The following is a 16,557-nucleotide window of genomic DNA, read 5'->3' as shown; positions in this document are numbered from 1 at the left end:
CCAACCTACCTTTCTTGTTTTCTTATACATCATACACCTTTATGGTCCAGTCAAACTGACTTTCTTATTTTTTCCTCATACATAGAATTCCATTTGCTATTTCCATGACTCTGCTGTCTATTATTTCTATGATGCCCTGCCTTTTTTTTTTTGCCCCTTAGAAGACTTGCATCCTTCCCCAGGAAGTCAAAGAAAGACCCATTTTGGAGTGAAGTGATAGAATGACTCAACCTGTCTCAACCATCCTGACTGTTATTCATGAGATACGTCATACTTGCATGATGTATTAAGAAAATGTTTTCCTCGATGCCAGCAGCAAAGCCTCATCTTTGTCACTCCCTTCCACAGAATTGGATGGGTGGAGCCAAAGAACTCAGTTTGTTCACCCACTCAGGAGGTTGATACTTATGGACTCAAAGCCAGATGCACATTGGTAAGTAAGGACACACATATATCTGGAGTCCACAGGAACCAGTGACTTTAAACAGCACCTGGATTAGAGCCTGTGTCTGCAGAAGGTAAGCCTACTGAGTTCAAATATGATTAAGAGAATAACTTAGGTTTAACTGGGTTCCCTACCTATAAATGGGGATAAGAGAGGACAGAAGTTCTGGATTTATGTTGCCTGATCTTGGAAGGTAGAAATGAAGAGCTCTGTTGAAATTCAGTGGCATTGTTTGTATATGATACATTTGCTAGGATTCAGTCCCATTGTGTATTCTCAACCTTGTCAATGAGAGAAGGTGTCATCCAAAGGAATGAACACTGAACCTTGAAAGAGGAGATGAAAGCTCAAGTGTGATCTTTAATAATTATGTGACCTCAGGCAAAGTCTTTCTGGGCATCGGTTTTCTCATCTGTGAAATGGGAGTAATAATAATTGTATTGCCTATCTCATAGGAATACTAAAAAGACATACCAATGTGGTGCAATTGAAAGAATATTGGTTCTGGTGTCAGAGGATCTGAGTTCAAATGCTACCTCTGATATTTCCTAACTGTTAACTTAAACATATCATTTAATCTCCAAGAGCCTCAGTTTCCTCAGCAGTAATATGAAGGAGTTGAACTAGATGGTCCTTTTGCAAAAGTACTATTAAATGTGAAACATTATTACTTCATAAGGGCAGAGAGAAGCCAGGAAAAGTATCACAAGTGACACTCTTGAGGGTGGCCTCAGGAGGCTAAGTTTTTGAATTTTGATCTTGGACATTGATGGGTTATTGAGCTAGAATTGACTCCCTCTGTGAAAAACTGCTTCAGAGTTCATGGCAAGGGAGAAGGAACAGATGAGGTTTCTTGCAAAAGACTTGCTCTTGTACATGAGGAATATAAATGGCATATGATGCTGGCAAGTGACCTATTACTTAAAAATCAGTAGGACTTACTTAATCATTCTAAATTTATACATTGAGCTATTCAAGGTATAGGGATTGTAGAAAAGAGGAAAGGACACCACTTCTGGAGTTGGACTTTGGTTTAAACTTGGAACTACTATCTATCACCCATGTGTCATTGGACGAGAAATTTAACCTTTTTTACTTTAGCTTCCTCATCTCTAAAATACAGAATTTGGAGTAGATGACCTCCCTCCAGCTTAGCATAGTACATGACGCATGCTAAACCTTTAATTAATGCTTTATTGTCATCATCTTCAATCATCACTATCACTGTCATCATCCTCATTCCAAAACATCTCTGATTCTCTCAACAAAGATGAGGTCTAGGCAAACTAGAATAGAAATTATCTTGTCTGCCTCTATCATGAATGCATTTTATATTAGTCCCATTGTCTCGCAGTTGAATTTGTCATTGTTTTCTGTGGTACACTGGTTGAATTATGATTATCAGGGTTTAATACTATTTGGAAGTAAGTTAAGATTTTAGTCAGATCAGAATTATTGCTTGGTTTGATGTTTATGACTATGGTCTAGAAGTTGGAATGGTTCAGTCATTAGTCATCTAGATGGTGTGGATATAGTAATTTATACTCAAAGTGAGGCTAGACCTGCATTCAAATCTTGGTTCAGAGATTTAATTAGATATCTGACCTGAGCAAGTCACCCAACCTCTGTCTGCCTTAAATGGCCCATATCTCAGGGTGTTGGACTAAAGGAAATATCATAACTTTAAGTGTTATATAAATTAAAACTATCATTAGGATTATTCCTGAATGATTAGAGTATTTCACTTAGGCTTGAAATTGTTACACTTTTCATCTTTAAAAGTCATTTTTTATTACCCACTCAGAGCTATAACTAGAATAACTAGTTTCTCCCACCTAGAAGTATAAGTAGAATACTTTTTTTTAAACTTGGGGTAAAATCAGATGCTTTGTGGGAGGGAATGAAGATTGGCCACAGGTATAGTCTGACCAGAAGAAGGGACAATCCAGCTCTAGTCTCTTCAGGGATGATGCAAACAATTGATCTAGAGATAGGATCCCGAAGGTAGCAAATGCACTATGCATTGATGGGAACTGGTGGTATATCAGGAGTGCAAAGTTGATAGCCACTGGGAAAAGGAAGCATATGCTCCTAAGGAGAAACCTTAGATGCACCCAGAATATAGAGTCCTGTATTTCTTATAAGAGTTGCGACCCTACCTTTTATTGCTTATCCCTTGGAAGTTCAACTGAGGTGATTTTTGACATGCAGGAAAAAGGTACTTTACAATTTAAAAAAATAAAAACTTAAAGGGATTGAATTAGGAAAATGTCATCTAATAGAGGAAGAATGGAATGGGAGTTATTAGACCTGGAGTGTGTTTTCATAATTACCATTAATCTGCTCAATAATTTTAGGGTAAGGTTAAGCTGCCCTGAACCTCAATTTCCTCATTTACCTGTCAGGGACTGTCCTGGAGTTCTGGAGATACAAACAATTCTTGCCTTTGAGGAGTTCATAAACTAAGGAGTGAGACAAAATGCCAACAGCTATGGACAAGCAAACTCCCTTCAGGTTAAGTAAGAAATAATCCATAGGGGGCAGCTAGGTGGCGTAGTGGATTAAGCACCGGCCCAGAGTCAGGAGTACCTGGGTTCAAATCTGGTCTCAGACATTTAATAATTACCTAGCTATGTGGCCTTGGGCAAGCCATTTAACTCCGTTTGCCTTGCAAAAACCTAAAAAAAAAAAAAAAAAAGAAAGAATCCATAGGTCAAAGACACTAGAATTAAGAGGAACTTGAAAAAGCTTCCTGTAAAAGATGGGAACTTAGTTGACTAATGATGGAAGTGAGGGAAATCAGGAGGTGGAGATAAGGAAGGAGAGTGTTTCATATGTGAGAAACAGTCAGGAGAAATGCCTGGAGCCAAGTGATGGAGTGTTGTATAAGTTTTGAATATACCTGTGCCTGTGCATAACAGCAAATTGGGACATGTATAGAATATTTAATTTTTATCTTTGTTACTGTGGTGCCTAATGTCTTGGCAGAAAGGTGACAATGGATAGAGTACTTAGCCTAAAATCAGGATGGCTTACTATTCTGAATTGAAAGCTGGTTTTAAATACTTATTAACTTTGGGACCCTGGACAAGTCACTTAACTTTCTCATCTGTAAAAGGAGCAAATCCTATTTCTACCTCCACATCATGCCTTGTACCTGTCTCCTCCTCTCTGCCCATGGTGAACCATCTTTGTAGTTTAGATCCTCATCTCCTTTGACCCAGACTATGAGTCTCCTCATTAGTCTTCCTACCTGAATGAAGGTTCTTCCCATTTCAATTCATCCTCCATCCAACTACCAAAATGGTAGCTTAACCATGTTCCTCCCCTACTCAATAAAACTCTAGTCACTGCCTATTGTATCTAGTATCAAATCTAAACTCCTCTCTTGTTAAATATAAAGCCCCTCCTGCCTTGAACTCAATCTGACCTAATTCTATAGACTATAATTCTATAGACTATAATTCTATAGACTATAGACTATACATCACTGTCTTTCATACAACACACACACACACACACACACACATACACACATACCTTGTGCATTTTTCTTTTTTAAAAGATTTTATTTATTTTGAGTTTTACAATTTTCCCCCTAATCTTACTTCTCTCCCCTCACCCTCACCCCACAGAAGGCAATTTGTCAGCCTTTACATTGTTTCCATGGTATACACTGACCCAAATTGAATGTGATGAGAGAGAAATCATATCCTTAAGGAAGAAACATAAAGTATAAGAGATAGCAAGATCAGACAATAAGATATAAGTTCTTGTGCATTTTTTCTGACTTCTCAAGTCTAAGCTTCTCTGATAATCTCAGCCTCTCTGACTGGAGTCATAACCTGGAAAACCAAAGAAAACTTTGAATCCCATTTATCAAATATGCCATCTCACTTTGGATTAAAGTGATAGGATGACTCACTCCATTTCAGTCATTTAGGGAGCAAGTCATGCTTGCATGTTGTGTTAAGAAGAAGTCTGGTTTTATGTAATGCCATCGACAAAGCCTTGTGTTTGCATGACCCTCCCTTCCAGAAAAGAATTATCCAGTGCCAAAGTAATCAAGTTTGTCTACTCACTCAAGAGGTTGAAAGACCCTCCTTACCTTTGCCTATTAGGATCCTTAATCTTCTTCAAGATGCACTCTCATATCCTCCTTCAAAACAAATCTCTCTCCAAACTGAAGTGGCTGTCTTTATGAGATTTTCCCCTGATCTATCCCAGTTTGCTTCCCTACCAAAATGGTCTTATTTCTACTTTATATATGTGTATATTGCTTCTCTCATTTGGATGCAAACTCCTTGAGAGAGAAAGCGTCACTTCTATATTTTCATTCCCTAACACTTAGGCTATAGGAATCAACTTGGGATTTGTGCATTTTAAAATATATATGAATGTATTTGTATACATATATTATTTTAGTATAATTGGTTTCCTTTGTAATCCTATGTATTTTATTTTATACATCTAAAATGTTATTCTGATAAGGGATTTGCCAGACTACCAGAGGAATTCATAATAGCAACAACAAAATAATAATAATTCCTAACCTGGCAAATATTTAGCAAATCCTAAATTCTCCCTAAATGCGTATTGATTGGTTAAATAAGCAACTAATTACAGTACATTTACTATGTGCTAGGCATTGTGAGTGAAGAAGTCTAGTCCCTTCCCTCAAAGAACTCATGTTGAGGAAGAGTGTTGACACAGAAAATGATGACTCAAAATGAAACTGTATGTAATAATGAATGTATGAGTGAATGTTCAGAGGAGGGGGAGCTCAGTACTGCTAGATTCATCTGGGGCTGTTTTATGGACTCATTTATAGACTTTATAGACTGGGGATATTTTATAGGTTTTGGAGAGAGAAGGAACCTCAGAGATTATCTAATTCAACCTTCCTCATTTTATGGAAGAAGAAACTGAGGCACAGAGAAGTGATTAGCTCAAAGATACACTGCTGGAAAGTGGCAATGCCAAAATGTCAACTCAGGAGTGGTGAGACTAGATGATAGGTTTGCAAATCAGTGCAGTCAAAATTAATTGATATCAATTTTACTGATATTGATTTTGCATATCATCACTTGCCTTCTTGTTTAATATAGGTAACAGTTCCCAAACATATTTAGAAGAATGTTGATTCCATTATTGAGTTGTCTGGTACCTGGATACAAGGCTGTATCTGTATTTATAATCAGAGAAGGTTCTAGAACTGATATTAGGTGGTGGGGGTCACATCAAGGCAACTCAGCTCAGATCGTATAGTCAATGAAGAAGGAAATAACCAAGGCCATTTGGAGGCCTGTGATCTGATGTTCCTCTTCTTTCTCAGTGGAGCGAAAACAAAATGCCTCTCAAAGCCTAGTGATTAACAATGGCCCTGGTTGTTTGGTTTTCTCTATGATGGAGTGAAGGGGAAAATCTCTAAGACCAACTCATTTTGGTTGGCTATAAAACCTAGCATTAAATTGCCACCTTGAGGGCATATTTGTGCCCTCATATTCTATTTCTCTGTCCATGATGGACAGGATGGCTTTAGATTTAAACCTCAATGATGGGATTCTGAGACAGTAAAAATGTCTCTAAATCTGACTGTAAAATAGGAATGCTGTCTACCTCAAAGTGTTGTATTGAATAAGTCTTCTGTCCCTGGCTAAACTTCAGAGGTTGGGCAGAGGAAATGTTTAGGGTTGCATCAAAGAAGAGTCTCTCTCTCTGGGAACCTATTTGAGGGCAAACTGTTGCCCTATTTGGTACCTTCCCAGAGTTTGCCCTGACAATTTGGGGAAGTCTACCAGGCATCCTGAATATTTGTGTCATCTCTTCTGGGGATTTTTTAAAAATTATCTTTGCCTTGAAAAATTTCTTCATAATTGGCTCCTTTCAAACTCCACTGTGGCTCTTTCTATGGGACAACAGTAGCAATAACCACAAAAATGAAATAAATATTGTTATAAGTACTTCAAGGTGCTCATGCAAACACATGTATGTATATATAATTCAGATATATGCACATATCTAATAGCGATATAATGCACATACACACAGAAACTCATTTTAATTTTACAATAACCCTAGGAGGTAGGTAATATTATTATCCCCAGTATATATCACAGATAACAACCCTGAGGCTAAGAGATTAAGTGACTTGCTCAGAGTCACACACCTAGCAGAGGCTAAGGCATGATTTAACCTTTTTGACATTTTTTTTATCTGATTTACTAACTGTCATTTTGATTGAATGACCCATATACTTTCATGATGCAAAACTACAACCTACGAGTTTAAATTTCAAAAATCTTACCTCATCAAATCCCAGGGAGGGTGAGGTTCTTGTGGAAGTCAGCAAAATATCCTCATTCTTAGATCAATTTTTTTCAACAGTCTAGCTCAGGTGAAACTGCTGATATTAAAACATATTCAAAATATTAGTTCCTGAAGTCCTTTTACAGGAGTCCCCAGAAAGTTTAGGAAGAATTAGGAAGAAATTTTCTTTCACTAGCCCTGAGAGCTTTTGGGGTGGGAGGAAACTTGAGTTTGAAGGATTAGCAAAGTGAGAGGGAAAAAATATCAAAAGGATGGTACCAGTTGCTTCAAAGTAACACCTCCCAAATTTAACCAGTGGGGAAATAAGGAGAATAAGCTTGTAAATAAATACTATTTTTTTTCTGGCTATCTTTATCTCTCTGTCTCTCTGTCTCTATGTATCTACCTACTTATCTATCTATCTATCTATCTATCTATCTATCTATCTATCTTTCCATCTAGCTATATTTTCTATTGGAAATTCAGGCCATGAAGTTCTGTTCAGTAAGACAGAGTTGAGTAAAGTTATCTCCACTTGGGGCAAAATATCAGCTACTAGTATAATATTATTGGAATATAAAGAGTCATAAAGCTTAGAGAACTGACAGTGAGGTCAGAGCAACAGTATTCAAGTTCTGCCTCAGAAATTTATTAGCTATGAGATCTGAGCATGTGTTTGAGATAACCCTCCAAGAGAATAAGTTGCAAATGATTTCCCAAACTACATTGAGGAGGAAATCTCCATATAGGAAGACTCCACCAATGCAATTAGAGTTCAAAATCATTATTGTTATATGTTTGGCCACAAAATATGTTTGCTGCCATTACAGAGAAAGAAAGATTCCACAGAGATAGGAAGATCCTCCAGATTCTCTTGTTTGAGGATGACCCTGATCTGATGACATCACACTCTGGGACATTTCTGGCCCCATGGATGAGGTCTATAATCACTAAAAAGAGTATTGATTGACCATCTAAAAAGGAAAAGTAAAATGAATGAATAATGTCTATTGCCCTAGACCACGATATGCAGTTGGATGAAAAAGCTATAGTGCCTTAATAAAGGTGGCATAGAGGTCATCTAGGACTCTCAAAGGTTATGGTGGTGGGGCCCACATTATGGTATGTCCAGTTATGATGCAAAGGTTTAGAGGGCAGACATGGCAATAGACAGTCTATCTGTTGTCCAAGAATCAGCCTAACCAAGTTTATTGCAGAGTAGTGAATTTTTCAGCTATAGCAACATGTTAAGACCATCTGCTAACTTAGGGAGATGATGTACTTGCATCAATGGGAGGAGTATTCAAACAAGCATTTGTTAAGTGTCCAGTTGGCAACCTTGTTGTTGTTCCTTTATTCTGAAAGAAGACCAATGACATTGGAAGGATAATGTTTTGATTTGAAAGTGAATTATATTTAAGTCATCAGCCTCAATCTCTCCTCCAGAGCCATCTGGGTCCAGTGGCAAGACATAGGTCAAAATGACTAGAGATGGACCCGGATGCAATGGGAGACTTTGACCTTTTTAAGCGAAGATCTTTCCCAGGTCTCAATTTGTATGATGTAACATCCATTCAATAGTTAAAGGCTAGGTAAGAACTGAGTCAAAAGGTAGTCTAATTTGCCTTCATAAAAAAAAATCAGTCTGGGAGGGAAGACCCTCAAGTCAGAACAGAAATAATTGCTATTTGCACTCACTGAGCCATCAAAACCCAAACAAAGACAATGAGAGGCTTGCCTAGAACTTATTATTGGCCAATCAGTGAACCAGAATGAACCAGACCTTTAACAAAATCTGTTTTTTAGAGTTATATTTCAAGACATTATTAATGAAAACTACATGAGGCAAGAGTTAATTGTACTAGTTTTTAACCTGGAGATGATTCAGAGAAGATAAGTCAGTAATAATGAATGGTCTGGGAACGTTTAGCCTGAAGAAGCAGTGACATGATAGATTGAATAGCTATCTTCAAGAAACTGAAGGGCTGTCATGGATGAGGGATCAAACTAGTTCTGTTTGACCCCATGATCCCATCTGTTGACCCCATAGGACATTACTAGGGGTCCTGCATGGAAGCCAGAAAGAGACTAGTTTAGAAAAACTTTCTAAAATTAAAGCAGGTCTGAAATTGAATCAGCTGTTTTTAGTGGGATTCCTCTGTGAACCCTAAAACTATAAACTTTTAAAAGTAGGGTTAAAATAAAATGGCAGAAAGAATAGGTTAGACATGAAGTTTTATTCTCTGGGATTTATCATTAACCTATAAGAGCTCATTTGTCCAAGATGATCACCCCAAATTGAGAGGGAGGAATATTTATCCAAGAACAAAGGATAGAGGAAATCATTAACCTCCTTGGTGATCTGACAATGAAGGTTGTTAATTAAGTTGTTCAATTGTTCCTCAAAACCTATCATTCTTTAAAAATAGCTCTTCCTGAACTTAAAGCATCATGAGGACAGAACCAGTTTTCCAGCATCCTGATCATTGTCTTCCAGAATTCATAATTAACATAGGGGGTGAATACCCACAGGTCTTGACTTCTCACCTAATGGCAAAGATGACAGAGATGGAAAGGCTGAGTACTGGTAAAAGAAATCAGCCTTTGTATCAGGAATATAGTTGTAAAGACTTCTTCTTCTTCTTCTTCTTCTTCTTCTTATTATTATTATTGTTATTATTATTTTACTTTGATACCTCCTTGGAGATTTTCAGGCAAAATTGGGGAGACATTTGTTAATCATGTCATCTTGGTGGTTCAGGATGGACTGAATGACCCCTGAGGTTCTTTCCATGTCTGTGAATTCTGTGCAAAGGATATCCTTGTATTGAAGAATTTCATAGAGAGAATGTTCACACCCCGGTGGTGACTCAGAACCATGGAAGGAGGAGGTGAATCTGTATTTAATGTTGAACCCCAAAGACTTTGCATATTTGGTCACCACACTGAGCCTCAGAAATTTTTGTTCATGCTTTTAAGGCACAAGGAAAGACACTTTGTATTTTTGGTGTATGACTTTTAAAACAATAGAGAAAGAGAGAGAGAGAGAGAGGGAGAGAGAGAGAGAGAGAGAGAGAGAGAGAGAGAGAGAGAGAGACTGACAGAAAGACAGAGAGGAAGAGATGAAGAGGAGGATGGAGAGAGTAAGAGAGGAAAGAAGGGGAGGCAAAGACAGATAGAGGTAAAAGAAGGAGAAACAGAGACAGAGTCAGTGAGGGAGAGATGAAGAGGGGAAGAGAAGAGAGAGAGAGAGAGAGAGAGAGAGAGAGAGAGAGAGAGAGAGAGAGAGAGAGAGAGGCAGAGAGGCTGAAAGTGATGAGTGAAAGTGAGAGACAGAGGGAGAAAGACAGAGGGAGAGAAGAACAGAGAGATAAAAGGGCTACAAAGAGAGGAAGAGAAAAAGAAGGAGAGGGAGGTAGAAAGAGAGAAAGAGAATGTGACAGAGAGAGAGAGAGAACAGGTAGAAGAAGGGAGGAAGGGTGAAAAAATGGAACCAATTTGGAACAAGTTCAATTAAAGCACCCATAGTAAGAACAGAAACTTGGGGAAATTTAAAAATCCTACAGGAAACAATACATTTATTATCTAGATTATGTGTTTTCCCAATATTGGTGGGAGGGGTACGGGAAGGATATGGGTTACACAGGTTCTTCCCTTCCTGAGTAATCTGGGACTTTCCAGAGCACGAGGGGATTAGTCTAACCTATGCTTTAGGAGAGAGATATTGAGGAACAAGAGAAAAATGGCAAGCATTATTTGAGTCATTTCATTTCAATTCAATTCATAAAACCAGACAGCTTTAACTAGAAGAAATCTCTGAAATTATCCAGTGCAAAAACTATCTTACAGATCAGGAAACTGAGGACTGGGGAATTGACTTCTGCAAGGTAACTCCAGTAATCCAACTCAGAATATGGCATTCTTTGCAGCGCCCCAGACTGTTCCCTCATCACTTTGCAAAGGTTTTATTTTTTTGGTTTATTAGGTTTCCCTATTAGGGAGACGTCATGGGGTAGTGACTGAAGAATTAATCCTGAAGTCAGAAAGACTTTTGTTTTAATTAACTTCAAACACTGTGGGACCATAGGCAAGTCACAACCTATCTGACTAGTAAAACATCAGGTTACTCATCTCTAAAAAAAAAGAATACTTCACAGGGACGTATGATAGTATATAGATCAAATGCTTGGCAAATCTTAAAGCACCACATAGATGGGAGAAGTAATCTGATTATTAACTATTATATCAAAGGCAGATCTGTTATACTTAGGTAGATGGATTATTATGTTTATGAAGAAGTATCCAATATAGACTATCTAGACAAATTACAATTGAATGCCAAAATTTCACCTAGCAATAAGTATGATCAGAAGTCAGAAAGAAGTTAAGCATGAATCAATATAACCAGGAGGGCAGCTCTGTGGTGCAATAGATACCTGGAGTCAGGAAGAGCTCTCTTCCTGAGTTCAAATCTGGTCTCAGATACTTACTGTGTGACCCTGGGCAAGTCATGTAATCCTGTTTACTTATCTTTAAAATGAACTGGAGAAGAAAATGGTAAACTACTCCAAGTAGTTTGCCACAAAAAGATCCCAAAGGGGGCTACAAAGAGTCAGATATAACTTAAAAATGACTCAAAAACATCAAAATAGGAAAAGTTTCTTGAAGGAGGTGGGATTTGTTATGAACCTAAGAGAATAGGTTAGGCACGGCAGCTGGTCAATTTGATTTTAAGTAATAGAAAGGTGGAAGGTGAGAGGAATAGGGAAGTCCTGAGAACCTTTCTCCCACTGCAATCACAATCTCCTATGTACTCCACTCTTTTTTATCTTCATTGGGGTGAAAGGATATGAAAAACAGGATGCTAGACTTAGGAGTTAGAAAGATGTAGGTTAAAATTCTCTCTCGCTCACTATTAATGCCGAGCAAATCCCTTCACACTCTCTGGGCTTCAGGTTTCTCTTCTGGAAATGAGTAAACTGGCCTTGATGACCTCCAATTTCCCTTCTTTTAATTCTCTGATTCTATGAATGATTCCACTTAAAAAAATAAACAACTATTGGGAGACAGCATAGCTACAATTAGCTGGGCTGAGTGTATGTAACTTAGTCAATCATAATAAATTAAAAGTTGGGGATGGCTACTGGCTTGAATGATTTTTTCCAGTTAATCATCCCAAATATAGTAATTGATGCCAGTGTGGTCATATTTGAACTCTATATTTATAAAAGAAAAAGAAATCAATTACATTGAAATCCATAATCAAATTATTTTTGAACCTATACTAAGAACTACTGTACTTAACAATCTTTACGGTCCCTTCTATATTCAGTGAAGCCAGATATGTAATATTTTAATACCAATGATCAATGAAAATATAACTGCAAATTATTTTACCTATACAAAGTTATCTTGGATGTTCTAAAAGATTTAGTGCAGTTTGAAGCTATCATAGTTTAGATAGCTTCAAACTGCACTAAGACTATTGGTATATAACATATACTTAGTATCATTAAAGGGGTATCAGACGTTTGATATGCAAGAAGCTAATAGGTCAGTTAGGGAAGGTGTGGGAGCTCCTCAGTCCAGTCAAACTGCCTTCATATAGACACCAGCTCCCATCTATGATCCTGTATGTAAGAGGGCCTAGCTTGGCAATCCTTTGACACTCCTCAACCCTTTAGCTTGAGAGCTTTCTCTGTTCTTACTGACTTGATCTATGATTATATTGGCCATCTGATAGAAACTTCATTAGGTCTAATAAAATCAAAGATCCTATCATTCCATCAAGATGTGAAATCAAGACTTTTTGACTGATAAGATGTGAAGTCGGTCAGTCAGTTCCTTTTAAAATAGCTTTTCTGTCCTCAAACCATCATTCTCTATTTCTCCTTCATATCAATTATAAAAAAGTTATTTGTGAGAGTAAGGATCTGAATCTGTGATTTCATCAGAATAGGGAACTTCTAGTATGGTAGCTTGTGAAACTAGTGCTGGTTGAGAGACTAGTTAACTTAGAGTCTTAGGTTAAATGACTTACCTATGGCCTCACAATCAGAATTTGTAAGAGGCTAGACTTTAATCCAGGTCTTCTTGAACAAAGACATGTCTTCAATTTACTCTCTCAGAATAAAAAATTGTAATTGTGGAAAAAAAACCCAAACTGACCTTTTTACAATTCATTTCAGGTACTTTGAGAACAGACAACAAATTTCCTTCTGGATTATCACTGGTTAGAAACAACCCTCGCCAGCCATGTCTTTCTGTTTGTTCCTGAAGGGGAAAAGTCTGAACCACAATAATGACCTTTTCAGGAGAGATTCTTTTGGAAGATCCCATCAGCAGACATGTCAAGACTATCAGACCTTGCTTGAAACATGCCTGAAGAACAATCGCCTCTTTGAGGATAACAACTTTCCAGCTGACCTGAGCTCCATAGGCAGGGGGTCCCTGCTGCAGAAGCTGCCCCCAAACCTTCAGTGGAAGAGACCCACTGTAAGTGATTGGCTAGCTCTGGAAGAAGGCTGTATCTTTTCAAATGGAACTGCATCTATGCAGGACTAGTCTTTGGAGAAGCTTAGGGAATTTCCCTTTCCAGTGTTCAATAGAGACAGCATTAGAAATGAAAAAAAAAAAAAAACAACTTGCTTTGGTGCCAGATAACTTGGGGCCAAGTTCTGTTTCAGGAAAGTCATTTAATTTTTTGGAGCTTCAGTTTCCTCATTAATAACTAGGGAGATAATATGCATGTTACTTCACATGGCTTGGAAAAATAGATTCATTAATCTTAACATTCTATAAGTTACAATAGCAACTGGCATCTGGGATCACTTTAAATTTTAATAATTAACAATTTATATAATTTATTAAGTTTGTTATTTAAATAATAGTTAGCAATTATATAATGGATACTATCTCATTTCACCCTCATGACAATGCTGTGATTTATTATCCTCATTTTATAGATGAGGAAACTGAAGGTGAGAAAGTTTAAATGACTTGTCTAGGGTTGTATAGCTACTAAGTCCCAAAGGTAGGGTTTGAACTCAGGTATTCCTAAATCCAAATCCAATAAAAGCCATTACACCAAATTTCCTCTTCTTTAACAAATGTGTTATATTTATTATTGGAGCATGCTATCTCTAATATTCCCCTTTCACAGATAAGAGGACTGAGGTTGAAAAAGGTTAATTAACTTGCCTGTGGTCATGTAGATAGTAAATGTCACAGACTAGTGACCAAATTTCTGCTTGAAGACATCCAATGGAAGGAAGCCTACTCCTTTCTGGGGTAACCCTACCACCTGGCTGTAGCTCTATCCATCAGAAATTTTTTTCCCCATATTTCCACCTGACATATGTATCTTGGCAACTTTTATTCATTGTTTCCGGGGGACCAAGCAGAACAAGTCTAATAATATCCTCTTATCTCACAGTCCTTCAAATTCTTGAAAATCATTTGGTCCTTAAAATTTGTTTTTAAAAGAAAGAAAATAGTTTGATCCACGAATAAGAATTGAATATCACCTTGATGCCTTCCCATCTCAGAATCACAGAATTTGAGGTCATTTAGTCCAATCCTTGCACAAAAGGCTCACCTCATAATCCAGCACTTGCTGAAAAAGTCAGGGAGGAAGGGGCAGTTAGGTGGTACAGTGAACAAAGCACTGGCCCTGGAATCAGAAGGACCTGAGTTCAAATTTGACCTCAGACATTTGATACTTATTAGCAGTGTGACCTTGGGCAAGTCACTTAATCCCATTGCCTTGCAAAAAGTAAAGCAAAACTTAAAAAACTCCAAAAAACAAAAAGTCAAGGAGGAGGAAGAAGACTATAGATCATTCAGAACAAGGAGAAATAACCCATATGGTTCAGAAATGCTTCTATTGTCAAAATTTCCAAGGAAATGAATCTCCAGAGTCAATAATCTTCCCTTTCATCAGTATGAGAAAATTATAGCATCACAGAATGTTAGAACTAGAACTGATTTTAGAGTTCTTTCATTTTACAGAAGAGAAAACTGAGGCTAGAAAAGAAGGGTATCAGGTCTGCTCTGGTAATAAGTGGCAAAGGAAGGATTGAACCCAAATCATCTGACTCCCAGTACCGAGGGCTTTCCATAACAGTATTTTGCTTCCAGAGCTCCTGAGTCAAAAACCTCTTGTCAGGCTTCTCACTTCTACTGGTTATAAGAAGTTAAAATGGGACTTCTGCCATGTGTCCTTTTCTGTCTATTCTCCCAGGAGCTATATGATAATCCTGTATTCTATTCAGCCAAAGCAGGAAGGCTGGGCCTGTGCCAGGGGGTCCTAGGTGAGTCTGTTCCTCTTCCCCTTCCCACCAATCCTAATCTCTCCATCCTTTTCTTCCCAATGAACCAACAAGAAGTATTGGGAAATTTGGGAGCTAGGCAGAAGCAAGGGAGGTTAAGGAGAAGATGGGAGGTTAAGGAGAAGATTTGTTTGCCTCCTCCTGCCCCACCTAAATGTCTGCACACCTTACCAGTCAAGTCTCTCTCTTCATCCATTGCTCTTGAGTCCTCATTCCCTTAGACATCCCTTATACACTCCCGAACTACAGCAGCAGGACTGCCCAACCTGCATCTCTGACTCTGATCTGTCCTTCAGCTTCAGTCCTGCTGGATATTGCCATCTGGATGGTCTTCAAACTCAACATGCTGAAATATATATACATATATATATATATATATATATATATATATATATATCATATAAATCCATTTTTGCCTGTCATGATACTCTCTAAGCTCCCAAGACTTGAGATTTGGGGATCACTTAAGATTTTTCTCCCACTCTTCCCCTCCCAAACTCGTCAGTTGCCAAGTCCTTTCAATTCTTCTGCAATATTTTTATATCAATTTTATTGTATTATATATTTTTTCATTGTATACATTTATTTACACAGCAATTTCCTTTAAAGTCTGCAAAATCCTCTCCTTATCAGAATACAAAGAAGTAGGTAGGACAAACATTGTTATCCCCTTTTTAAAAAAAAGGAAGAAATTGAGACTCAGAGAAATTACGTGACATGTATGTTTAGATTTTTTTTGAAGGCAACTAGGTTTAAGTGACTTGCTCAGGATCACATATTCAAATTTGAACTCAGATCCTCCTGACTTCAGGGCTAGTGCTCCATCCACTACACCCCCTTCACTGCCCTAAATGAGTTCCTTTAAATGAATTTTAGATCTCATTATCTGTATAACAACAGACCTTTACAAAGCACTCTTGAATTTGCAAACATTAACTGATTTGAGTTTTATAAACATTTTAAGAGGGTTATTACAAGTACCTGCAGACATCTCAGAGACAGTAGGTGACCTGCTTATGATCACAGAGCTGCTACCTATCAGAAATGGGATCTGAACATGTATTCCTGTCTTCATAACTGGAACTGCATCCTCTTCATTGGGCTGCCATGAAATTCTAGGGTGCTTTTTTGTGTGATTTCCTTAATGTGGTGAACTCCAAGTAAGAAAACTACCTCTACCCACACAGTCTGGCACCTGTACTGCAATTTATAATCTGTTTATATTTTGCTTTTACATGACAAACATTCATGGATCACTCCCACTCAGTTTCTGGTCTCTTGTAGGAGACCACAAAAGAATTCCAACTATATCATTTAATTTGAACTTCACATTAACCCTCTGAGTGGAAAACAATTAAAACAACCTCAACTCCCCTCAATTCCCTTCTGATGTTCTATAGCAGGTATTGTCTAAATCATTTGTGCTGTTATATTTAATTAAGTATATATTTTATTTAGAGAGTCAACAGAGGG

At 37.7% G+C, this 16,557-nt stretch overlaps 1 protein-coding gene across 4 annotated transcripts in view; it reads left to right on the top strand.

Moving 5' to 3' along the window:
• Positions 1 to 391: 391 nt before the first annotated feature.
• Positions 392 to 16,557, top strand: part of CAPN14 (calpain 14) — a 58,413-nt gene continuing 42,247 nt past the window's right edge. For all 4 annotated transcript variants that reach the window (XR_012473420.1, XR_012473419.1, XM_074209661.1 and 1 more), the window contains exons 1-3: positions 392 to 518; positions 12,943 to 13,249; positions 14,997 to 15,066. Coding sequence is in view for 2 of the 4 variants with exons in the window: in XM_074209661.1 (XP_074065762.1) it covers positions 13,010 to 13,249; positions 14,997 to 15,066 (310 nt within the window). In the remaining 2 variants the exon portion in view is untranslated. The remainder of the gene's footprint in view (positions 519 to 12,942; positions 13,250 to 14,996; positions 15,067 to 16,557) is intronic.

This window comes from Macrotis lagotis, chromosome 1 (genome assembly GCF_037893015.1).
Source record: "Macrotis lagotis isolate mMagLag1 chromosome 1, bilby.v1.9.chrom.fasta, whole genome shotgun sequence".
Classification (NCBI taxonomy): Eukaryota; Metazoa; Chordata; class Mammalia; order Peramelemorphia; family Peramelidae; genus Macrotis; species Macrotis lagotis.
Note: the sequence above shows the minus strand (reverse complement) of the source record. Positions and strands in the feature narration are given on the sequence as shown.